The 12,037-nt window shown below is 33.0% G+C and overlaps 1 protein-coding gene across 4 annotated transcripts in view; it reads right to left on the reverse strand.

Moving 5' to 3' along the window:
- Positions 1-12,037, reverse strand: part of LOC115877737 (protein FAM107B) — a 105,524-nt gene that overhangs the window by 28,717 nt on the left and 64,770 nt on the right. For 3 of the 4 annotated variants that reach the window (XM_030894032.1, XM_030894031.1, XM_030894030.1), the window contains one exon: positions 4,705-4,789. In XM_030894032.1, coding sequence (XP_030749892.1) covers positions 4,705-4,789 — 85 coding nt within the window. Of the gene's footprint in view, positions 1-4,704; positions 4,790-6,372; positions 6,649-12,037 lie in introns of those variants that run through there. The other variant, XM_030894029.1, reaches the window with a different exon arrangement.

The raw sequence follows: 12,037 nt of genomic DNA on the forward strand, positions 1-12,037 counted from the left end.
CATCACAGCCTAATTGACCAATATACACATACATTATCTAACCTTTCCGCGATTTTCTTTGCTGTTGTTGTTAGCGTGATGACCTTCCTCTATTTATAAAAGCCGTTTCTGACCGACACCGGCCGCTAGTCTAGTTTCTCGAAAACAAGGCCACTTTGGTCGACTGACACACGTGTTATTTTTCTTTTTCGCATTTTCCAGCGTGTAAAGAAATGGGCGGAAAAAACAGACGCCGTGGCGTGTAATAGATATTTCTAGGTCGTTCAGAGTCCTTAGTTTTTTAAGGCCGATAGTACGTTAAAGGTGGAGATTTAAAATTAGATATTAATAAAAAAAATGGGCGCCGGGAGGCACATATGTTAATAAAAAGTTGGTAGGCAGTTCTTTTAGTTTCAAAGTAAAGGAATTTTTCCAATTTTTTTTATCTCAAAAACTGCGACTTTGACTGATTTTGATGTTATTATAAATTTTGTTGCAAATATTATTCCTAATCTTAAATTGAAAACCGCGTTTCGCTAGCTACTGTAATCTTGGAGTTACGATTTTTTTAAATTTTTAACCCCCTCCCATACCCCCTTACCAACCCCCCACCCCCACCAAAAACTAATGGCCAGATTCTCGGGTGCCACAGTATTTTTGTGCCAAATTTAGTTAAAATCGGTTTAGCGGTTTTTGAGTTATCGTGTTACAGACGGACAGACAGACAGACAGACAGACACCATGAAAATATTTTGTATTTAGGTCATTTATGACCCAAATAACTCATTTTGAAATTAAAAAAAACTTTTTTTTGCCGAAAAAATAAAACAAAAAGTCCCTAAGAACATATGCCATAAAATGCTTCCCGAAGAAATGACAACCCTCGAAAGGTTAAATAAAAATAATATATTTTGTTTATTTTTAGGACTTCTTTATATAAAAAAGATGCTCTTCGTTTAGTTCGAAACAGTGAACGGTTTTCAAGATATTTGCGTTTAAAGGTTCCGATGCATCGATTTTAGCATTAGCGATATCAGTAGATTAATTTATTTAAAATTTCATTACATTTTATCATTTCACCATCAAATACAACTGTATTAGCTTCCAATTAAGTTTGTATACCATCTTGTATATGGTACTAAAAACTGGAGTAGCGTTAAAATAACGACACCACACGATTGATGAATAATAATAGCTTTTAGTAGTGTAGAGAGATAAGTTCAGAAGAATTACTAGTTTAAAAAAATTAAGATTAAAAATAATACAGAGAGAGAGAGAGAGAGAATAGATTTTTGGTAAGATCTTACCAGCAAATCCTTAAAACGGCCGTTTAACAATACATATTATATTAAATTAATTAGAAATATTCTAAATTTGAATTTTTTATAGATTAATTTTTTAAAAACTGAAAACTTTCAAACACGATAAAAATGACAGGTCGATTATTTGTTCTTTTATTTAGTAAAAAAATATTATTTTTCATCTTGTTTCTTCTTTCATGTCATGTTTAAGGTACTATAAAATCCAGGATTCGGTCAAAGCCACAACGAAAAGAAAATAATGAAATCTATTTCCCTCAATTTCCCAAGGGTTTTCCTACAACAGTCGAACTGATGAAAAACAAGAAGGTCTGGTAAAGATATGTGTTTGAGAAATTCTAGATACAGGATTTCCCAAAATGAATTGCATGAAAATATCTAAACAAGGATGATTTCACTCAAGAGAGTGATCACAAGAGACACAGTGTAAATCCCGCTTTAGAGTTCCTCTATGTTTACTTAATTCTATGAAGATATAACGATGTATAAGTCCATTAAAAAGCTTTTATTTCTTATATTTAAAAAGATCCGAGGCCAAATCTGATTATATCAAAACGTAATTTGCCTTTTTTCCCCTAATGGAAATACAAAACCCGTTGAAAGACAAACAAAAGCAAACTAAAAATAGAGAGCAACAATGGAAAGTGCTTTTCGTCTTGGATGCCTATATGATAGAAGTATGATTTCTATGCTTGACTTTTTGTTTACACTGTAAATATGCAAGTTAACATGAGAGAGATAAGATTAACATTCCTTGAGAGCCACCATTATCCTTATATACATAGAGTTGTTTGTAGTTTTTAAACAAATAAATCTCGGTAGGTATATAAATAGTGTCTTCAGTGTCTGTTGTAAAAATACGTTTTTGTCTGTAATTAATATATTGACTTTCAGACCTAATACCATCTCAGACAAGTTTTCGTTCTTTAGATGCAGTTACCCAAAGTGGATAATAGTTGCAATCCAGAGTGCCCTGACTGTGTTAAAACCATTAATTTTTAATCAAGGAGCTTTGGAAAAAAAGTTTTTTCTCGTTATACTCTGTTTTTTTTTCTCAGGCAAGATTTCGACAGACGATGGCAGAAAAAAAACAGATGACATCCATACCAATCCATATATTTTACTAAAAAAAGTTTCTAATACTTTTTAAGTTAACTATGGATGGGTTTAAATATAAATCTGTCATGCGACGTCTCTTGTTGTTTTTAACCAGTTTTATTGGTTTATTTCAAAAATGACAGATCATATTTCAATATTATTGGTTTGATGCAACGATGAATAAATTAGGCAAAGAAAACAAAGTCCTCCTACACTGGGTGCCTGCTCACCAAGGGATAGAAGGCAATGAAAAAGCAAATAATCTAGCTAGGAAAGGAGCGAACACTCCACTAACTGGACCAGAACCGTTCTGCTTTCCAAGTGGTAACCAACTCAAGGCGGAACTCAAGAACTTGGAAGATTCCATCCGCAACCTGAATGGAAATCTTGCAATGGTCTAAGACACTCTCGAAGGTTTCTGAGGGCTTATGATCAAGAAAATCACAGATCTTCCTGTCTGGAGAAAGAACAATTCGGATACGGGTTTTTAACAGGACACTGTTCTGAACACCTCAGTAGATTGAAACTAAAGAAACGGCGAATGCAGATTCTGTGGGGAAGATGGTGAAACACCAGTACACCTCATCACTGAGTGCGCTGAGATGACAACCATTCATGCCATGAATTTTTGGTACGACTGATATTGAGATGGAGAACTACCCTCTATAAAACCGTCCCAGATACTGGCTTTTGTCAAAGCCCTGGGACTGTATGATGAGTTATGATTCAAGAAAGGGGGACACAATGGATCTGTAAGGTCGAAGTGATTAACCCCCTCCCACTCATTCTAAATTCTAAAAAAAAATCTAAAATGCAACGATGAAAGGCATGACGCCAATGTGTCAAACTCGACTTAAGATTTTTGAGAGTTGTCAAACTCTTGCCAAATTATAGGTTATAATTTTGTGTCAAATTATGTCAAATAAAAATGATAAATATATTGCATTTTGGACTGTGTTATTACGGGTGTTTCATGTTTTTTTTTAAATTAAGTGGAGGAAAACTCGAGGGAAAATTAAGTGTTGACCCAGACCATAGTTTACAGTTAATATTCGGAGCCCAGAGACCACCAGTGATACAGTTTGCTAGAGACTATAGCCAGAGAGTTATATTAGCCACAAATAAAGTTTGTAACCATCTTATATAATGGTATATGGTACCAAAAACTGGAGTATCTGTAAAATAACATCACACCATAGGTAAATAATAAATTTTAGTACTGCAGAAAGATAATGTCAAAGGGTACTGGTTTAAAAAAAATCAGATTAATCAGATTACTATGCGTTCCAATTATTGTACCAACTGATTTCTTTGTAAATTAAAATAAAAAAATACTTTGAAATTAAAATGACAGACATATATCTATCACTATCAAAGATTTTGTCGTTGGACAGACTATAGCTTAAGAAAGAAAATGGGAAAACACCAGATCACCTCATTACTGAGTGAGTCGAGACAACAACCATTCTTGCCATAAACTTTGGACTGATATCGGAGATGGAGAACCGTCTCAGATACTGGCTTTTGTCAAACCCCTGAGACTGTAAAATGAGTTATAACTCAAGAAAGAGAATGTGATTAGAAGAAGGTGATTAACTCCCTGCCTCTCATACAATCTATAATCTACAATGTCTATGGCTTTATTAGGAACATTTCGATTCCTTACTATACAACCTTTCCATTTATCCTGTATCATTAAAAAACTATTTTAAGAACTATAATACATCAAACAAGCATTATTCAAGATCCAATTATGTTTCTTACTCACACAAACCGAGAAAATTAAACCGGCTTCCCGAATATCTACTAATTTAATTTATCTAAAACAGCCATTACATCAGAGTTAATCTCGTTTGAGCGGGCTCTAAACTCTATTACGGCTTCTCTTTAATCTAAAACATCATAAAGATCGCTTATAATGTCTCGGAGCGCTTCTAAACTGACCTTTAAGACTATAAAACTTGCCAATGACGTTGTGGATAATTTAACTCTTTCAGTTTGACATAAAAGAAGCTCATTAACAACAACTATAAATAAAAAAAATAATAACCTAATAAAAGCTCTTTATAAAGGAGGATCCTTGTGGCCAAATTGATTTACGCGGTAGATAGAAACTTAGAAAACTACTTCTATTGGTTAGTATGAAATAAATCAACTAATCGCGAAGCATTTCGCACGCTTGCGTAGTTCAAAGCTGGTGAACGAAAAAGACCGACTTATGTGGATATGCTCCATTTCAAAAATTTGGCTTCAATATACTGTTATAATATATTAGCTTGTGGCTGTACTATTCTATAGCTAAACTTACCTAATATTTCCTTATTTTCTAGTTTGAGTTTCAGTTCTTCTATGGTGTTGTTCCTTATGAAAGGTTGTTCGACATTAGTCAAATCCTAGAACAAGACAAAAAATATATTTCAAAAAATAATGCTAAAAATAATAAATAAAAAGTAAAAATTTATTTTCCAAAGTTTCCAAACTTCCAAATAAGCAGAAAAAACAAAAGAAAAAATATATTCATTTATTCATACTACCACTTTACTACATCACAACTAAATTAACTTCGAAACATTCTATCTATTTTTTTTTATTTACAATAGCTTATAGGTGTAATTATAAAATTTAAATTAATGCTATAAAGATATAAAAATAGTAAGTGAAATAACTCTTTAGATAATTCTGTAACTAATACTATCAAAGAAAACGTCACTTGTGTAATACTTAGTTATACCGTATGATCGAAAAAAAACGGCGTCAAAGATGGCTGGGGAATGACAATCGATGATAATTTTAGCCAGATCAATCTCTTGTATTAAAATGACTTCTAGGGCTTGACCTAGCTAAAATTAACATCGATTTTCATTCCCCAGCCGTCTTTGACGCCGTTTTTTTTTATCGTATGATACTAAGATCTTTAAAAAAATATTTTTTCGATTAAAAACAAGTTTCTTCTTTATTTTGTTAATAATAAACAAATAAGATTATCTCTTTAATTATAACATAATGCAATATTATAAACATAATAATGTTTGGGTACAGTTTTTAATTAGTAACGTGTAAAGGTAATAGAAAAATATTGATTTTTGTATTAGTACAGATGTCCAATTGCCCCGATAAATCTTTATCAAAATAATAATTACATAAAAAAACAAGAAACAAATACTATTCATTATTTTTGTATTGATAAAAAAATTCATTCGTTTAAATGAAAATCACAGTAAAATTGTATCAAGAAAAAAGAACTGAATATTGTTTAGTAAAATGCTAAGAAAATTATCTACAGAATTTTAAATTCTTTTTCAACATTGATTAATATTTGGCCTTATTGTCTATAATTTTGTTTTACAGGACGTAAAGAAATATTAATAATGGGAATATACAGAGTGAGTCTTAAATAATTGCAAATATTTTCAGAGCTGGTAGATTTCGATAAAAGAAAAATATTTTCTCTACCGTTTTTCAAATAAATCCAAAATAACCGAGATATTTCACTTTGACAATTTCTAAAAAAAAATGATTTTTTTCTAACATTTTGAGAACTACTGGATTTTCTTTCTTGTAAATTTAACTTACTAGGTACCTATGTTGCCATATTATCAACAAGTTATGTTTCTTTCACTAAAAACTAAAAAAATTCCAGAATCCAAATTTTCAATTTGGTTAAAATATACTACCCCTAAAATATTTGCACTTATTTAAGACCCACCCTGTAATCGCTAGTGAAATAGCTAGAAATACACCTTGCATAATATTGTAGTGATATTTTAATGTAAACCGTTTTTCAAAAAAATCAATAATATTGTGAATTATTGCATTCAATCTATACAGGGTGTTTCAAAACACAAAAACTTAAAGGGGCGATTCTTTGGTGAAGATAAATGGTAGTTTGTTATACCATAAGACCGAAAAAAAAACGGCGTCAGAGATGGCTTGGAAATGAAGATCGTTGCAATTTTAAATACAAAATTACTATTACTTTTTTGGCTTCAAATTTCTCAGTCACATGCTCAGCAATATTATTCTCAATATTCTCTTCACCATTCTGAACTACAAAAGAGTCATCCTCACACCCCGATTCGAGCACTTCACTATTTTCCATTTTTGTTTTTATGAAAAAAACAGTCCAAAACAAATAGTCCCTCCTCAAGTACAAGAAAACTATTATTATTAAAGTCAATATATTCACGCAAAAACAGTTAGTAGACTTTGTCACCTTAACACAGTAAGTACCGTCAGTTACAAGTAGTATCAAACTAAAACACTAGCTCACTGACTTAGCGGACTGGTCCAACGAAAAATCATGCGTACAGAAATATACTGATAAGAATCAAATATAATATTGTAGCCGGTTTGGGGATTAGGGTGCGATTAGGATGATGGCAATAAATCAAAATTATCATGTTTTCATAGTAAATGAATGAAAAATTTGATGACATAACGTATGTAACGTATCCCTGTGTTTGTAAAGCTGTCGCCAGTCTCCGTAACTTGTCCTTCAAAAAATATTTTTCTTAAAAATATTTTGTGCCAATAATACCCTATGATCGAAAAAAAAACGCCGTCAAATATTGCTGGGGAATGACATTCGATGATAATTTTGGCGCGGTCGATCTCTAGACGTCACTTACTAAAAATTGACATAAAATTAAAAGATTCAAAATATTAATTTTTTTGAGTCATCATAAGTATGTCACAAAATACAAGCCTCTGCTCTGCTACAAAGTTTCATCCAGAGAATTTTAGTAAAATTAAAAAAATACAATATTTAGAACATTATAAATTTAAAACAATACTATAAATAAGGTATTGTGTTATTTTTTAAATAAGAATACACACAAATCTCGAGTGATTTCCTATAAAAAAAAATCTTCTGAACTTGATAAACATAAAATCAGATTAAAGGCTTTAACTTCGGGTTTAGTCTTTCCCATTTTCATACTATGATCGATGTGTTTTAAGTCAAACACACTGATTTTGTTAAATAAAACAAATAACAATAATAATCACAAGATGTTATTAATAAAGATTTCCGAAAAGCAATTGAATACTTCCTTTTTCAATAATCATCATCATCATTTTCAGCTTATTCAACCATTTCCAATTATGGTGTAGCCTACCTTACATATTTAGATACTCTCTTTGTAGTTGGGCCCATTGTTGCCTATTTTTGGCTATGCGAGCCCAAGTTATCCCTGCTAATCTTCTAATATCATGGTCCCATCTCAGGTTCGGTCTTCTTCTAGGTCTCTTAATTCATCGTGGGCAGGGCCGTATCTGGGGGGGGTGTTTTGGGGGTTCAAACCCCCCCCCCCCCCGAAATTATGGCCGAAATTTTTTAAAAAGTAATGATCATTGAGTAAGTAAGAACGAAACAAAAAAGAAGAAGAAGATGGATGAATATCTATGACTAAAGAATACAATGACATGTAACGCCCATATACGGGCTGCAGAGAATTTGTGACCTTAGACGCCAACTTTTTAGACATAACGAATGAATCATCAGCTAGTCATCAGCGACAATTTTAGCGATTTTTAATAGTTGGTTGTGTGTAATGAACTTTGTATAAACTTTATTACAATGGTAATTTGTTCAGCTGTCAAGTGTAAAAGGCTCAATGATAAGAAAGAGCCAGAAGTTACGTTTTAGAGGGAAATAAACAGTCCCCTACACCATTTTAGCGTTTTTTTTATTGAATTCCATACAGTACATATAATATTTCTGATATTATATGTACTTGATATGTACTATACGTCGATACTAGGTATGTGCCTTTTGTTAACATTTTAATACGTTTTTTTCGTAATTAATTAGTATGATACCACCCGATACGCCATAGGCGTAGTGAAAACATATAATATAAAAAATATAAATATCCCTTCAAGCGGCAATGTTAAGTAAAATATGTGCCACGACACTGTTTGGAAGAATGGTCACAGTTTGGTTTCGGGTGCTATTTGTCCTTGTATTCTTTAGTCATTGATGATTATACATTTTACATCCTAATCTCACTTTTCCATTTTGAATGCAAATGTCATTTTCAATTTTCGACTTTCAACATTCAAGTGTTTAAAACAGCAAAAGTTTGACAAGGACAGGATTTTGAATGTTGTGTGTTTTGCTGGTCATTAACGTGATTAACGTTTGTTATTGTTCTGCTATTAGACAAAGAATTCTTGGAGTATGACACTTTAGCGGCAGAACTAGACTTGTGGCGGCAAAAATGGAAGCAGCTACCTGCAGTCGACCGACCTAAAAACGCCATCGAAACGATAATCGGAGTGTAACCAGTGTATATTTCCAAATATATACATTTTATTAATGATCCTAGCAACTCTACCAGCGTCAACAGCTACACCAGAAAGGTCTTTTTCAACCCTAATGCCGCAACCGCACATGCGGTATTCGGCGATCTCCGATCGGGGCTTCGCCGATTTCCTATGTGTGTGGATGAAGAAGTCGGAGTTCGGCGACTCGATCGGCGACGAGAACGAGCGCTCATCTCTATGTTGTTGCTATCAGAGCCCGTATGTGTGGATGGACAGGCGAAGTCCGATCACGAGCGTTCGGTAGTTGACGAGCGTTCGGAGTTCGCTAAATGCCGCATGTGCGGTTGCGGCATAAGACGATTGAAGGACTTCCTACGTAACTCTACAGGTCAGGAGCGACTGACAGGACTTCCTCTATTAAGCGTACATAGAGAAATACATATCGATATCAAAGAGGTAGTCAATCGTTTTTCCAGGGAAAAGACCAGTTTATCCTTAAAGATTAATAATTTTTACCTGTTACTTTTTTAAAATTTTATTTTCAATTAAGATTTGAGTGTAGTCCAAATCGATTTTTTTATTATTCTTTTTCCTAGCAGCTTTGTACCCCCCCCTCTCCAAGCCAACCCCCCCGAAATGTTGGTCTAGATACGGCCCTGATCGTGGGTACCATGTTAATAAGTAATTGTTCCATCTGTTGTCCGTTTTTTTTGCCAGGTGTCCTGCCCATTGCCATTTGAGGGATTTGATTCTGTGGATGGCATCTATGACCTAGGTCTTTTGTCGTATCCACTCTATTCTTTTACGGTCTCTCTTGGTTATTCCCAGCATATTTCGTTCCATTGAGCGTTGTACAACCTGCAGTTTCCTTATGATGTACATTTTAAGTGTTTTAAGTGACCAGGTTTCGCATGCATAGGTCATGACTGGTAGTATACATTGGTAGAATGTTTTCTTCTTTAGATAGAGTGGAATTCTAGATGTAATTAATTTTCCAATAACATCAGTAAAAGTCTATTTATATTATTTTCATATTTTGATTGATATAACCCACTTATAATAAAACAAAAAACATAGGATAAATTAAAGGGGAGCTTTAAAACAAAACCTTAAATCAACATAGAACGATCAATTTAAATATAGAGACTTGGTTGTATAAAAAGATGATGAATGAATAGAAGGTCAGGTTTTGTCATGTAACAGTAATCAATACCAAATTTATTATTTTAAATGACATCCTGTATATTATTCAACGTTTAAACTTTGAACCGCTACCACAGAAAATGCATAGTATGCTAGGGCCACCCTTGGGAATCTATACTAATATATAAAATCCTTAAGTGACTGACTCACTGATTAATCACGATCCTGCTCAAACCACTCAACGTAAGAAGCTCAATTTTGGCATACAGGTTGATTCTAGGGTGTAGAGGTTCGATAAGAACGGATTTTTCGAAATTCCAGGTCCAAGGGGGTGAAACCACCCCTCAAATATTACAAAATTTGTTATCTAAAAACGGTAAAGTTTCCGAAAAAACGCTTAAACACGTATATTTCATTTTGTTTTTTACATATTTTAAGATTTTTTAAAAATGTATACAGGGTGTTTCGAAAAATCTGGTCATTGATTAATCACGATCCTGCTTAAAGCGCTTGACGTTTAGGGTGTAGAGATTCGATAAGAAGGGATTTTTCGAAACTCGAATTCTAAGGGGGTGAAACCACCCTTCAAATATTAGAATATTTTTTATTTAAAAACCGGTGAGTTTTTCGGAAAAACTCTTAAACACGTATATTTTATTTTGTTGTTTTATATATTTTAAGATTTTTTAAAAATTTATACAGGGTGTTTCATAAAATATGACCATTGAGTAATCACGATTCTGCTTAAACTACCTGACGTTTAAAGCTGATTTTTGGCAAACGGATTGACTGTGGGGTGCAGAGGTTCGGTAAGGAGGGGTTTCTCGAATCTCAAATTCCAAGAGGGTGAAAACGCCCCTTAAATATTACAATAGTTGTTATTTAAAAAAACGGTTAGTCTTTCGGGAAAACGCTTGGACACGCATAATTTATTTTGTTTTTTTACATATTTTGAAATTTTTAAAAAAATCATACAAGGTGTTCCAAAAAGTTGGGTAATTGATTAACCACGATGCTGCTTAAACTGCTTGACGTAAACAGCTTATTTTTGGCAAACGGATTTTTCGAAAGTCAAATTCCAACGAGATGAAACTACCCCTCAAATATTACCAAGTTATATAATAATATCGCCATATTGTTTTTTCTCATGCTGACATAAATGTGAGAAAATTTTATCCAGTTTGTATATTAATGGAAATTCTTGCTTTGCTTTATTATCACCATTACAAATGATTAATTCGGCGCGAACGAAGTCGCGGGTACACGCTAGTATATTATAATTCTATTCTATAAATATATATCTATCTGTTTAAGTTACTACAAATATAAAATTCCTAAGAAATCAACTGGTGCATTTACATTAGCTCTAGCAGCTATCACAACGGGTGTTTGCGACGACAGCATAACATTTGTGACAGTGTTTAATCACAACATTTGATGACAACGGCCATTATGGCAAATTGGATACATCGCCTCAATTATTCATGAACTATACAAAAATCACATGAATATTTTTTTTTCTATACGAATTTCCACAGAAAACATAAGAACAAGAGAAAAACTTGAAAGTACAATAAATAAATCCCAAAAATTCGAATGCCTGCTAATTTTAGAAGTATTACAAAACCTCGATATCTCGGTTGAACTAAAAGTTAAAATAAATAATGTTGAAATGAAAAATACCGCAGTTACATCTATAAATACGAATATGCGGATTGATTTAAGAGTTATCTCACTTCAGAGAAAAAAGATTTATGTTTTGCTATTTTTCTTTGTCTTTGTAATAAGAACAAGCGAAGAAAGAAGCATTTTTTTAAGTTTAGTGAATTTTTTCCATCTACTACAACAAAAATTCAGGATGCAACGTTGCCAGGTTTACCTTCGCCGTGTTTTTCCGGTGTTTTTTTCTTGTGCATTCAATCGATGCGTAGCCATCTTATCTACCATATGGCCCCATTTTGTTTACACGCAGCGTCGTTACAAGCTTAATTACTAATTATTTGCTTATTTTTCCTCCGTACAGTCTCTGATATCGTCATGTATATTCCTCCCCCCCCCCCTCTCTATTCGTATTTAGACCCCTCCATCACTGGTAGTACGCCTCTTATACAATCTATCTAACATTTATTGATAGTAGTACCGAATACAACCGAAAATTAATTTCAATGTGCGCGTATACATAATATACGATCTAATCGATGCATAATAAATAATAAAAGCTGCTATCTGAT

The sequence above is a fragment of the Sitophilus oryzae genome, unplaced genomic scaffold (genome assembly GCF_002938485.1).
Source record: "Sitophilus oryzae breed Bouriz unplaced genomic scaffold, Soryzae_2.0 scaffold_1498_pilon_pilon, whole genome shotgun sequence".
Lineage (NCBI taxonomy): Eukaryota > Metazoa > Arthropoda > Insecta > Coleoptera > Curculionidae > Sitophilus > Sitophilus oryzae.